Here is a 15337-nt window from a genome sequence, read left to right as displayed (position 1 = left end):
CACTAGAGGGCACTGTGGTATTTAGGCCACCCTGACCTCTGAGTACTTGGAAAGGTCTTGAACTCCTGAACAGTGTCAGAAAGGTGAAAGGAGAGACATTTCAAGGGGGAAGAAAATGTTTTTTGGTACCACCTGATCTTCCTCGGTCAAACAACTCAAAAAGGCACGGTAAGTGGGAAAGTCAAATCCAGAAACATATTAAGCTCATGTTGGAAAACTCCACGACTTGTCACCTGGGCTCTGATGGGGGAAAATTTCCTCCCCCAGTTCCGGTGACTGAGATGGGGAGGCTAGAATCACATTTGCATATGCCCACCTTCTAGAAGACTGACTCCCCCTCCACGCGCTCTCCTGCACTCCCCAGAGGTAATTTCACTGCAGAACATCCAGGTGTGCAAACCCAGAGCCACGAATGGGTTTGGAACAATTTATGATATCCGGCCTCCTTCGACGTGTATTAGCATATACCTGGTTTCTTTAACGTACACTTTGTTTTTCCAAAACCACAAACATCGGTGCTGGAATTTCATGTGGAAGTGCTTAAGGGGCTGAAAGTTAACACCTTTGTGATCCTTGCAGCCTCGCGGTGGCTGTGAAAACAAAAGCCTCTTTGTGGAGGCTTTCTTGAAATGTTTTCTTAACATGTTCCAAGTAGTTTTAGGCCGGGAACTAAAGTAAACAAGATGTTACCATGATAAAAACACTTGTGAAAACATTACAGAGCAGCACTTAGGAGTTTCTTGCACATAAAACTCTTCACAGTTTTCAGAAGTGAAATTCAGAGAGAAAAAAAAAATTTTTTTTAAGTGAATTAGTGATGAAATAAATGTCCTCTGCTGTCTCCAGCCCTCGACCTTCTTGAAAGGGTCGAAGTTCCACCGCTGGGCATTTCCTCGTGACATTATCCTCCCCGTCTTCTATGACAGCACATATAAAATTTGTTTTGGCTTTAAAAAGTAATGTACATCTGACTAACATGCAAAGGAATTTGGGTTTTGATTGTCTGGCATGGTGCTTCTCTCCATGAGCAATAACCAGGAGATAAAAACAGAAACAGACAAAAAAAAAAAAAACACACCCCAATTTCTTTCAGACGGCTATCAAGCAAGGGCGCAAATTATACTTTTGTTAGATGTTCTGCAAGTGACTGTCGAAAAGAAAAACTAGGGGAAATGGACACATTTTTCCCAAACACACATGAGGAACTGGTATTTGTGAAACTACGGGGTCTGTGTCTGATTTTACATTCTAAGTCAGAAACAGGAAAATGTGGTCATGATTTAGCCTTCAGATCCACTCGCCACCTTGCCAAAGAATGGTATGGGCCCTTTTTCAAAAAGCAAAGGGGAAGAATTATAGATCCCTATTTTTATTGGCGAGGACCGTATCTTCAACCTGGTTAAAAAAAGAATAAAACCTGATCCAAGTGGGGAGAGGACAGGAGGACACCCTGAGCTTCACCTATCTGGATGGCACTGGGCTTCTCTTTGCTTGGCTGTTATCGGAGGATTCCGAGCAATGCAGGGCTGGCGGGCTGCGTTAGAGTCAGCGTGAGTACCTGCCGGCGTCAGTTCCCTCCAACAAACACCACTGTCACATGATCACTTAACGGCGCATAGATTAGAAAAAAAATAATCAGCGCTAAAACTGCAACTTGTTTGGAGAAGAAACAGGGAAATAAATGCGCACAATAGACAGGGTACCTGCTGGTTGTGATAAAGCGCCCCTCTGTTGGCTGGGAGGGAAAGACAACAGGATGGTTATTTGTACAGTATTTATCTTTGAAATCAAGGGCCCTGTGGTATCCCCTCACCTTGGGAACAAACAAGAGTGTCAAATCTCTGGTTTTGATTGACCAAGAGTTATGATACTTCTTCCCTCAGGAGGGGAAAAAAAAAAAAAAAAAAAGAGGCCACATTTTGAGACCTGTGAGTCCCCCCTCCCTTCTTTTCACCTCTCTCTCTGTCAACAGTGGCATTTTATTGTCACATGGGAGTTTCCTCCTGAACAACTGATCTTGGCCTCTCTAAAAGTTACAGCTGCCTAGCCTGAGCAACAGAAGACTGGAAAACACTTACCAAGCCAAGTCACTCTGCTCTTTCATACTGAACCCTGAAAACCAGGTGGAAGAACACAAACCCGGGTAAGTATAAAAGGCAGGCACGGATATTCTCCCTCAATATGAATAAAAATGAGGGCTCTGTGAATCCACACTAAAGTAACCCAGGAGAGCGATGATGCCCAGGGAATGCAAGAATGTGGCTCAGCTAAAAACATAATGACACCAAAAACTGTATCCTAGGTCAGAGGTCAGCAAACTGGTCCAAGGGACACAGCCACACCCAGCCCTTACAGAGGGTCCTAAGGCTGCTTCCCTGCTACGATGGCAGAGCTGAGTGCTTGTCTCAGAGACTGGATGGCCTGCAAAAGCCCATCATATTTACTATCTGATCCTTTATGGAAAAAGTCTGCCACCCTTGCCCTAAGATCACATCCGACTGTGTAGGACTTCTTACCAGAAATTTCTGGTTAAAAATTACATTAAAGAACGGTCTCTTCTGACATATCAAAGCTCTGCATAGTCACCACCTCTTCCCTAGTTACGAGGTCAGCCATGTTTGGATAGTTTCCATTATTTCTCTTTTAAAAATACACTTAAGGCAGGCTTCCCTGGTGGGGCAGTGGTTAAGAATCCGCCTGCCAATGCAGGGGACACGGATTCGACCCCTGACCCGGGAAGATCCCACATGCCACGGAGCAACTAAGCCCATGCGCCACAACTACTGAGCCTGAGCTCTAGAGCCCGCGAGCCACAACTACTGAGCCCGTGTGCCACAACTACTGAAGCCCACGCGCCTAGAGCCCATGCGCCACAACTGCTGAGCCCGAGTGCCACAAGTACTGAAGCCCGCGCACCTAGAGCCCGTGCTCCGCAACAAGAGAAGCCACGACAGTGAGAAGCCCGTGCCCCGCAACGAGAAGAGCAGCCCCCACTCACTGCAACTAGAGAAAGCCCACGCACAGCAACCAAGACCCAACACAGCCAAAAAAATTAAAATTAATTAATTCAAAAAAAATACACTTAAGTAGACGAGAAAAGAAGTACTTATATTTTTCGAGAGTGCCTGCTATGGGCCAGGCACTTGACACGAGGTACCTTTTTCGTTCTCACAACCCCAAGAGGTAGTTATTACTATCGTCCCAAGACACACGTGCTGATACTGAGCTCAAAGAACGCACTCCTAGCAAGTAGCTTCACTGCCCATTCTGCCTTTCTTCAAAGCTTCCTTTATACCTACTGCCTTAGGCAGAGAGCACACAGTTAATAAAATGAGCTGCTTCTAACCAGGCGGTATTATAGAACAGTTAACAGCAAGTCCTATGAAGCCATCCTGTCTGGGTTTGGATCTTGACTCCACCTCTTATAAGCTGTGTGACCTTGGGAAAACTGGTTAACTTTGCTGCGCCTTAGTTTCCTTAACCGTAGGTCGCGAGTAACACTACAGTAATACCACTATAAGGTGGCTGTACTGAACGAGCTATATACATAAAGTACTTGGAATTGTGCCTGCTGCACAGTTCGGGGCTCTGCCAGGGGAGTGTAAAATCAGGGGATTTAGAAGAATCAGGGATTTTTAGGTGAGAAAAACAAGAAATCGGTGAAGCAACACCTAAATCAAAGGCAGAGCAATACTACATTTTTGTTGAGTAGGACTGCCTTGAGAATCTAAGCCCCACTGGTATCAATTTGCTAAAACCATAAGAGAACACCTCTAAAGTGGGATAATGGCCCACTCCTGGGCCCAGGAAGGAGGTGCTTTCAGCGCCTCCAAATCTGGCAGTTTGAGAAGAAATGTTTGAAACATCACTTCCCACTTCCCGGTAATAATGACTCCACTATGATGTCATTCAAAGAGGCCATGTGGCTTTTGTTTGAACCACAAGAAGTATGGCAGCTCTTTCAGTCCAGCTCAATGGAAAGCAAAGTTGGTTTCGCTAAAGCCAACGTGATTACCCTTTAGACGGAGCACACACGTGGGAGACGTGAGTTCACAAGAAGACTAACTTACTTTCCACTACTCTAGGCAAGATCTTGAAAGCTGAAGACAGCTCTGAATTTCCCACAGCTGAAATCATGCTGTAGGAGAAACTCAAAATCCCGAAGTTGTCACAGACCGCAGGTCAACGGATAAACTCAGGAAAGCACCAAGAGAACTCTGAGTTCTAGAGGGCTTTTTTCTTATTCAGCATTTACTTTCCCCTCGGCTGGTTTGCAAGACTCATTTTTTACTTTTGTGAACCAGGCCTCTCATCCCCAGCCCCTACGTGGCTCCTGTGGGGTGAACTTCTTCTTCTGCTCCGAAGGTGGGCGTGTGACTTAAGCCTGGCTGCCTCACTGTGACTGCTTCAAAGCTAGAACACATGACTCAAAGTGGGCCAATGACAGTCTGCTGAGGACGTTTTCCTGGCACTACTGGAGAAGAGATACACTCTGGGATGGATAAACCTGTGGCAGGTAAATCTGTCTTCTTCAGTTCCACTTGGCAAGAGCCTGAGAATGAAGGCAACAAAGAAGAAAACAGAGCTAAGGGGCAATGAACCGATACTCCAATAACCTTGTTCAAGCATCAGGGTCCAGTCATGCTTGAAGACAGCGGTACCACCAGACCTCCTCGTTATAGGAGCCAATTACCATCCTCCGCTTTTTCTGGCTTAAACCAATTAAAGTTGGCTTTCTATAGCTTGCAAACAGAAGTCTTCTGGCCAAATATATGTCAATAAATAAGTACTACGAAATAAACAAGGAACAGTTGCGGGATCACAGTGAGCATTCCAATTCCACTGAGCAAAAATGCCACGTCATGTGCAAAACCACAATAAATAATAGAGACATGAATAAAAGTGAAAATTAGGGGCTTCCCTGGTGGCGCAGTGGTTGAGAGTCTGCCTGCCTGCCGATGCAGGGGAAGCGGGTTCGTGCCCCGGTCCGGGAAGATCCCACATGCCGCGGAGCGGCTGGGCCCATGAGCCATGGCCGCTGAGCCTGCACGTCCGGAGCCTGTGCTCCGCAACGGGAGAGGCCACAACAGTGAGAGGCCCACGTACCGCGAAAAAAAAAAAAAAAAAAAAAAAACCAATTCCACTGAGCAAAGATGCCATGTCATGTGCAAAACCACAATAAATAATAGAGACATGAATAAAAGTGAAAAATAAATAAGTGGTTTCCTACATAAGAGCCTGACTCCTAATATCCTTAGAAGAGAAAAGGGCTTTTTTAAAGGAATCAAGCTAGCTTCTAATTCTGATGATCTTCAGATTCTTTTCTTTAGAAATCGATGTAGTTTGAAAAGTGTGCTGTTTCTTTGTGGAGGTATATTTGTCCCCCCAATACACACACACAGACACACACACACACAGACACACACACACACAGACACACACACACACAGACACACACAGACACACATACAGACACACACACACACACACACACACACACACACACACACACACACACACACACACACACACACACACACACACACACACACACACACACCCTAAAGCCAGCTCGCATAATAAAAGGAACTAAGATTTGAGGATTAGAGTGGAAATACTTTGCCTATTAACAAAAATTTGTGAGTGATCAATTGGAAAAATGCCCTCTTCCCTCATGACTCTAAAACTGATACATGTCACCAAAAATGTTGACAGCAATTTTATAGTTCTGGAGACTTTATAAAATAAATCGTATTTACAGATGTTTTCTAGCCATTCTATAGAGGAGTGAAATTAGCACCGAGATATTTATCAAAGGTAGCACTGGTGCCGAAGGTGAAATCAGAATTTAAACGTGGTTTCTGCCAAGATCTTTTTGTCTCGTTATCTACAAACAATTAGGCAAGTGATCAGGAAGCAACAAAACAAAGATTCTACAATGAGGGATTTATACGAGAACAAAGCCCAATAGCTCTAACCAGAATCATCATAATTGTAACGGACTGTTGCTTAATTTAAGATAAAGTATCACTGCTCTTGAGTATTAATATTTAGAAACAATGTAAAATATCTTTTTTAAAATTTTTACATACTTCCGTTTTTAAGGACCACATAATGCTCTTGAAGTAAAATATTACAGCGGGGAAGCTCTACAATGTTTTCACAGACTCCCATTCATTAATCAAAAAAATGATATTCACCAAAAGTGCTTGCAGGTAGCACGAGATCTATCTCTAAGGGTGGCTTTATTAAAATATTTGTACCCAGGTCTGTAAAGAAAGATACAGAGATTGTTCTAATGATAGAAAGACCGCACAAAACCAGAGACCTGCATGTTAAATCAGCCCACCTCTATTTCCTGGGGCTTGAATGAGACAGAAAAGCCAGAGGCAAAGACTCCCCACTGCCCCCAGTCCCGACACCCACTTTGCAAACCGTCACGTACCTATATATACAGGAGTTTTACAAGTGCACATGTTTGCTTCTTGCATGATAGATAAATATATTAAATATAACGTAGTATTATATTCACTCCATACATCAATGATTCACTGATACTATGAATATATTTATGTGATGTCAATAATGCAGGGTGGTTTCGTCTCGATATCTTTAAAGGACAAGGCACCGTAGATGAGGGAAATGTTAACACGTCGTGCAGAAGCATTTCACTTCGGTTAGGAGAGGATGAACGTACCATTTACTTACAGGGATGCTTTATCAGTGGTACAGATTCAAATGGGATAACCCAAGTTTTAGTCATACTTTAACTGTAGGAATTAAACTTACTCTCGCCTCCCTATAAGGACAAGAATCTGAACAGAAGTCAACACCAATGCAGAACGATAAGAATCCGATTGGTAGCTTTTCCCGGGCATCCGTTTCTTACGTTTATAAAGTCATTTGTGAAGAACCAAAGAAGAGGCCCAGTCACCAAGCTATTAGTGGCCAGTAGTTGACACCAATTTTATAAAGCTAGAGCTAGGGCGTATGTCATTGATTTAATAGGTAGGGATGTGAATAGAAGTGAAAACTGAATTACTGCACGTTTAATATTGGGAGAATTTTTACTTAATCACTGTCATTCTGAGAAAATAAGTAAACACAGGATCTCACTAAGAGGATCAAAAATGCCCTTGGATGTAAATCCTTCCCCCTTCACAAGGCAACCCTCCACAGACTCTGTAACTATTCCCGGGACACTGCTGGACAGGGTGATTGAGAGACTACCCTCAAAATGGTGGCGTGAAACTCGCCATCACAAAGGCACTGCGTGAGGAAAAGTACGAAGAGCGGGAGGTGACGGCTACGCGAGAGAAGAAAGCAATATCAAATCGTTCTTACTTTAGAAATGACTGGAAATCTTCACACACTGCTTCACAGCCAGGCCACTTGCATACGCCATGTCCATACAGAGGATGGCTATGGGGATGCTCCTCATGGGACAAACTGAAAGAAAACACACAGAGGACAAGAGAATAAGTTGGCTGCGCAGAACCACCCCGCCAGACATGCGAGGTAAGAGGAGGCAGCCCACGTGGCCAAAGGTGAACCAACCCGTGCTTTCCTCTTCCTGTGGGATTTACGAATTACTTTTGCACGGTGCTCTACGTACAGCAAGAGTTCAATTTCAAAATGCGAACAGCCCAATAGTACAAATGTGCCACCACGTGTGAAAAGTGCTCGACAGGCTTTCGTTAGAGGCACACCCCTCCACTCAGACTGCAAAGGGTTCGTTAAAAGGCTGGAACTTATCATTTAACCTACCTAATGAAGATGATAACGTCTGTACTTGATGTTGAGATTCTCTCACTGTTTTCTACCCAGAACGTTACATATTTTTCTCCCCCTCTTCCGCCACCAACAGTATTCCCAAAATTGTAAAATCTTTTCACTGGTTAAGTTTCTCAAGCAAAGAAGAGTGCAATTAAATAATTCAGAAGAAAATAATTGAGAAAGACAAATGTATCCAAGTAGATGATTAACCTAAAAAAAAAAAAAAGCTAATAGTGGCAGGAAGATTCTATCCCTAAAATTACTAACACCAAAGAGTGAAAGGAAACTTGGCATGAACATGAAAGGGTTAATCCTCCCGTGGGGTTCCAATCAATAGGTAATGATTGGGCCACACGGATCCAGGTCATGGGACGCTTTGATCCATGCCATGTGGCACTTAGAAAAGTGTATCTGTTGTACTTGCTGATGAACCATATTCTCAAATATTTTCTCTATTAGATTTCTGCATCCAGACTTCTTTCAGACAAATTATTTTTACAGTCGTTTCCATAACCTTAGACTCTGTCAAATAGAAACATAAAACTGACATTAAGAGTTCCGTTTCGTACTAAAGCACACTGTCTCCAAGGAAAGGGCTATTTTGCAACTTACTCCACTGCCGCTGCCTGACTTTGAACTTCAAGCACACTGAATTATGATTTCTCACACACACACACACACACACACACACACACACACACACACACACACACACACGAGAGGCCTGTAGTTTATATAACCCCCAGGATGTGTAGTCATATATTTTATCGATTCACATTCGTAGAGCAGACATACACAAACGCCACTTGTCCCTGACTTATAATTAATCCACAGTGAATGTATTATGAACATTTAAACTGAGGGTCATGAATACCAAACACACGTATACGCTGAACAACACTTTATCAAAGATCCATAGGTCTCCCTGTGGCTTTTCAATGATTTGCTTGGAAATCTAATAAAATTTGAAAATAATAAGCTAGTTTCCCTGACAATAGAAAACAGAGCTGGGAAACAACAACAAACAAAAAATGCATTAAACTAACTTAGGAAAGCACTGAAAGGTGCCCCCATGAGAGAAAAGAATAGCACAAGTGAACTAAGGTAGTTACAGTGAGGTTTCTAAAGCCCAACGATACAATGATATTCTCTGAGCGGTTACGAGGGTAAAATTCCACTGGACCGAAGGAAAGAATGACTACCTATCTTTGTTCACCTTCAGAGTCTTTAAAGAATAAAAGAGGTATGATATGAAAATAGAATTAAAAAAAATTACTGGCAACATTTAACATCCAAGAATCCTTCAAAGTACCAAGATTCTCAGAATATCTGAGAGGGAAGGATATCATTTAAAAAGAAAACTGTTCCTACCAATATCTTACAAGGAAAAAGAAAAAATATCCAACCATAATAACTCTTCTCTTTACCAATTTTATTAACATTATTTAAAGTATTTTCACAATCCTAAATGCGTTAGTATATATTTGTTATAAAATCCTTGAAAAATCTTGAAAAGAAATAACTACCCTCAAGTACACACACACACACACACACACACACACACACACAATTTTTGACAAATTAGGCATGAAGATTTGCATCCTTTTAAATTTTAGATAATTTTGAAAATACTCTCTCATGTTATCCACTAATCTTCAAAAGCTTCAGTTACTGATGTGCAACAGTCTGTCATATAGCCTCTTAGCTCGAGCTATCTGCCAAAATTGATATAACCATTCCTCTATTTTGGACACTGAGATTCCCTTCATGTTTCTAATATTTAGGAAAAATGTTAGAAATTAAATTTTACCAGGCAGAACATCCCAGTATATAACTGATTTTTACTAGAAGATATATTCAGAGAAATGGAATCACTCAGTTAAATGAGTACTACGTTTTAAGATTGACCATTAACACTCCATTAAGTTGCTCTTGAGAAATGCTACATGCCCAGTACACTCTCAGCCATTATACCTGTTTTGTGTGCTTCTTTAGGTTGGAAAAGAGGAGCCTCCACTAGTGAGGATATAAAATTAGCATCATCAGTTAAGAACTGCCAATGGTTATTCTACTGTGCCTTGTGGGTTAAGCCAACAGGGTTCTGAAAGTAACAGTATGAAAGAAGGTACCACGCCTTCACTAGAGGAATTACAACTAGAAATAAAACTACGTAATTCAGCACGTGTGCCACCTCCACCCTAACCCCCGCCCCCCCGTTCCTAGGCTGACTTATTTGTAAAGGCTCCTTGGACTGAATAAAAACTACTCTCCTCTAAGAATTTATTTGTGGTTCAACTTAATATCCTTATTTCAAAGAAAAGGACCAATGACAACTCACTAAAGCCTCAGAAGCATCGCCAGTCACACCCTGAAGGCTAGAGGAATGCCAGCTCCTGGCACACGTACATATTTACACACTCAGTGGACCTCTTGAAAATGTGCCTCTGCGTTAGAACTGTATTTTTTTATCATGAAAGCATTATATGTTCTTATTTTTAAAAGTTCACCTCATGCTGTGTTGGCTCAACTCTGCCCCACCCTCGTGCCACACCTAACGCAACCCTACCCTGGCCAACGGTGCGGGCACCCCGGCACCTCACCACACTGCACTCTCCTTCTCGCGGGCTCTTGTTTACAAACATGGAAACACGGGATACATACTGCTGTCACTTGCTTTTCATATTTGGACACTTTAAAATATACAACTGTCTGAGATAAAGTGCTTGGCTTTGAAAGGAAGAAGAACAGACTGGCAGTGATGCCCTGGTGGAGTATCTCTGCAAAGATACATAAGATACTCTTAACACTTGTCGCCTCTGGGGCGGGGGACCGGGCATTGCGGTGGGGCGGGGAGCAGAGAAGCGGGATTTTCACTGTATCATTTTTTTTGTATCTTTCGAAGTTTTAATTTTGTGCGTTGTAGGTGTTTTTTGCTGTGCAATTGTTAAATATACGTATACACACACACACACACAAACCCATACAGGGACATACACACACATGAAAAAATCAAGTGCTACGCAGGACTCGACTTCCAGCCTGCCACGCACCCTGATGCTGGTGTAGCAAATGCTGTATCCTTGCTGCCTGTGTGGCTGAGTCTCACTTCTGGCCTTTCAGTCATTCCGGACGAAGCATCGTTAGACCCCACCAGCTGTACCCCTGAATGGGAACTTTTCTGTTTCATCAGAGAAGTGGAACAAGCCTTTATACCCTTACTGCCTTTCAGGACTTGCCAAAAGGGACAAGATGGGAAATTAAAAAAAAAAAAAAAATGAGTACAGGAATTGTTAAACTTGAATGAATTTAGAATTTCATTTCCAGGATGAAACTTGATGGAAAAATGACCATCTCAACATCTGACGGTCAGATAAAGCCCGTGAGCCCAATCATTTACATATACTGGTTACGGGTAGCTCACCCGTGTGAGGAGTATAACTTCTGGAAAGCCGCCAAGATCAGTGCTGAATAAATGCTGAATAAATGGATGAATAAATGGATGTATTTGATTTTAAAGGGATTTCAACATGCTTGCCCCAAAATTAAACTTCAAAACTTTAGGGTCAATTGTTTAATAAACTACTTTTTACTATGAACTCCCAGGTTGAAAAGTTTTAGGGACAGGGAATCACAACTAGTTCATCTCTACCCACTCGGTACCTAACACAGAACATGGGCTCAATAAATGCGAGACAGACTCATACAGATAATAATATTATTCTATTTAATGTCTGTGTGGATATACACTAAATTAATGTTTGCCTTTTAAAAAATGTCTTGAAGGTACAGGCCAGAATGATGCCAATCCACTTGAGAAGAGAGCATTCGCACCTTCTATTATTTACCTTTAGTCCAAATATTTAAAACGCAGATAGTACACACTCAAGAAAAGCCCCATGATTTAAATTTCTCCTGGTGACCCTTGGTATGTAAAAAATCGATATATTTATTAACACGAAACAGTGACAGCATTTCAGGTTAGGAAGAACCAACTTGCCACGAAAAGTATAACTACACAAAAACAGGTAATAATTCCTGACATTACCTAATACTAAATACACTCTGTATTATTCAGTATGATGTAATGGTGTCACTGACATTTATTTAAGACTTGTTTTGGTATTTATTCTTCCTATATCAAAGTATACCAGCCAGAGCCTTAATTTCAACACTGACTTTGGCCTTTGAGAAGATTTTACATAATGGTTATGGTTTTTCAGCGGTGACTGTTCACTACTCCCTTCCCAAGTGCGTTACTCAGCCAAAACTTGAACTAGAATCACTGCTATAACTAAGAACAGCTTCTTACTGCAGCCTGTAGACTTTAGCGGCCCTATGCTCTTGGTCCTGTAAGCTGATTTCCCCTGCGGTAGTAACCAAGAGAATCATCTTTGAAGGAGAGGAAAAGCACAGACACCTCAGAGAAAAGGGAACCCTCCTACACCGTTGGGAATGTAGACTGGTGTAGCCACTACGGAAAACAGTATGGAGTTTCCTTAAAAAACTAAAAATAGAGTTACATATGGTCCAGCAACCCCACTCCTGGGCAGATAGCTGAGGGAAACTCTAAGTCAAAAAAATACATGCACCCCAAGAGCCAAGACATCGAAGAAACCTAAGTGTCCATCGACAGATGAGAAGGATAAACTTCTTTCTTGTGTGGTATACGTACACAAAAAAGAATGAAATATTGTCATCTGCAGCAACATGGATAGACCTAGAGATTATCATACTAAGTGAACTACGTCTGACAGAGAAAGGCAAATTTCATACGATATCATTTATATGTGGAATCTAAAAAAAAAAATGATACAAATGAACTTATTTACAAAACAGAAACAGACTCACAGATATAGAAAACAAACTTATGGTTACCGAAGGGGAAAGGGAGGGGAGAGGACAAATTAGGAGTCTGGGATTGCCATACACACTACTCTATATAAAATAAATAATCAACAAGGATCTACTGTACAGCACAGGGAACTATATTCAGTATCTTGTAATAAACTACAATGGAAAAGAATCTGAAGAAAAAAAGAAAAGCACAGACGCCTCGCTGTACCTCAATGCCAATTTTCTTTTCTCCTAAAGGCACGCCTCCAGCTTTTCCTGTGCCCTGACCTACGTTCTCACGTCTGCCTTCTAAGTCTCGTCCTATTTGTTTTTTCCCTTTTCCAAGTTTGCCCTCTGTTTGTTTGCTCAATTTCTGATTCATCTGTAACAAAAGGCTACATCTGTGCCCATTAGGGTTTATAACTTCTCCCCTTGCCCCCCACCAATCAACCCCAAATTATAAATTGTATTCCATTTCACTAGCATCTTGTTTGATTTATTAAGTTACGGAAGACTGTTGGGCATTCTCTAACGGCTCCAATTGATGGAATACATTTTTCTAAGCTTCAATGAGGTATAATTCGTATCCCATACAACTCATTCATTTGAAGTACATAATTCAGGGAATTCCCTGGCGGTTCGGTGGTTAGCGCCGTCCAGTGGTTAGCGTGGTCCTCGGCACTTTCACTGTGAGGGCCTGGATTCAATTCCTGCTCGGGGAACTGAGATACCGCAAGCCACAGGGTGCGGCCATAAATAAATGAATAAAGTACATAACTCAATGGTGTATACAAAGTATATAATGCAATATTCACGGGGTTGTAAAACCACCACCACAGTGTAATTTTAGAACATTTTATATCACACCAAAAAGAAACCCTGGACCCGTTAGCAGTCACTCCCCTAGTCCCTGCCAACCACTAATCGACCTTCTGTTTCCAGACGTTTGTCTATTCTGAACATTTCATACAAATGGAATCGCATAACATGTGGTCTTACGTGTCTGGCTTCTTTCACTTAATGTTTTGGAGGTTCATCCACACAGTAGCATGTGTCAGTGTTTCATTTCCTTTTTATGGCTGAATACTATTCCACTTTATGTATCTAACACATCTTGTTTATCCATTCATCTGCTGATCAACAGTTGGCAGGTTTCTACATTTTGGCTATTGTGAAGAGTGGTGATACGAAAATACAGGTACACGTACCTGTTTGAGTATAAGTTTTCAATAATTTGGGGTATATAACTAGGAATAGAATGGTTGGGTCATGTGGTCATTCCATGGTTAACATATTAGCAGACTATTTCCAAAGCAGCTGCACTACTATTTTTTCAAAATAACTTTTGAAATCGCATTGTTATAAAATAAGTTTCGAAGTCTGACTGAGAGGGGCAGCACTGTCTGAGGGTTCCAATTTCTCCACATCCTTGCCAGCACTAGGTGTCTGTCTTCATCTTAGCCATCCCAGCGGATGTAAACTGGTACCTTTTTGTACTTTTGATCTGTGTTTGTTTAAGATGAATGATGCAGAGCATCTTCTCATGTGCTTATTGGTCATTTGTGTGTCTTCTTTAGAGAAACGTCTATTCAGATCCTTTGCCCATTAAAAAACACTGGGTTCTTTTTATTGTGGACTGCAAACGTTTTTTTCATGCATATATTTTCTGCACGCAAGTCCATGATGAGATATATGATTTGCAGACACTGATTCCCATTTTGTGGACTGTCTTTTCAGTTTCTCGATGGTATGCTATGAAGCACAAAAGTTTGAAATTTTGATTCAGTCCAATCTTTTTTTTTTCCCCCTTTGCTTCCCTGCGCTTTCGGTGTCGCATCTAAGAAACCACTGACTGAGCCAAACTAATAAAGACTTATTCCTATGTTCTCCTGCAAGAGCTTTCGCACTCACATTTAATCAATTTTGAGTTAATTTCTGTATTTTGTGTGAGGTAGGTGTCCAACTTCATTCTTTTGCACGTTGTCCCAGCACCATTTGATGAAAAGACTGTTCTACTCCAGATGAATTGTGCTGTGTTGGCACCTTTGCCAAAAGCCAAATGAACATAAATGTAAAGATTGGAGGGGTTTTTTTTCTCTCTTTTTTTTTTTTTTTTGCTTCACTTTAGCTGGATTTCTTTTCCCCAGATGTACTACTCCCATTCACAAAAGAATTTATACTCAAAATATAAAATAATTCTTGAAATCACATTGTTATAAAGTAAGTTTTGAAGTTTGATTGGAGGGGCAGCGATAAATTTTTAATAAAAATAAAACTTGAGCAAGTGAACATTTTAAGGAATGAGTGCCGAGGGACAGTTTTTATTTTCCAGACTCTGTTGATCCTTTGTGTGCCGAAAAGTCTTTTCAGAATGTACTTAGTGCATCTCTCTGCCTAACAAATAAATGGAGTGTAACTTACCCTTTTATTGAAGGTCAGTAATATTTCTCTATGGGGAGGGGTGGGTGCCAGGTGAATGAAAACCTCATTCCGCATTATAGATGCGCTAAAAACCAGGAACCTGCAAGTCATTTAACTGCCCTGCCCTCCAACTCCTCATTTGAAAACCAAAGGGGATCACACATGATGACCTGTGCTGCTTCTCCCAGTTGGGAACGCCTCCACCAAACTTCTACCAGTTATGCAGATGAGAGAGGGTGTGGCACAAATGACATCCCTTGTTATTGACAAGATGAAGAAGGAGTAGGTGCTTAATGAGGATGGGTTA

The 15337-nt window shown here is 41.6% G+C and overlaps 1 protein-coding gene across 14 annotated transcripts in view; it reads right to left on the bottom strand.

Moving 5' to 3' along the window:
* The window catches only part of FOXP1 (forkhead box P1), a 380424-nt gene that overhangs the window by 50147 nt on the left and 314940 nt on the right, over window positions 1–15337 (bottom strand). For all 14 annotated transcript variants that reach the window (XM_082848503.1, XM_082848504.1, XM_082848506.1 and 11 more), the window contains one exon: window positions 7345–7449. In XM_082848503.1, coding sequence (XP_082704629.1) covers window positions 7345–7449 — 105 coding nt within the window. The remainder of the gene's footprint in view (window positions 1–7344; window positions 7450–15337) is intronic.

Source organism: Leucopleurus acutus (assembly GCF_964270905.1).
Source record: "Leucopleurus acutus genome assembly, chromosome: 10".
In the NCBI taxonomy this organism is placed as follows: Eukaryota; Metazoa; Chordata; class Mammalia; order Artiodactyla; family Delphinidae; genus Leucopleurus; species Leucopleurus acutus.
The sequence above is the reverse complement of the archived record's forward strand: the minus strand, read 5'-3'. Positions and strand labels throughout refer to the sequence as shown.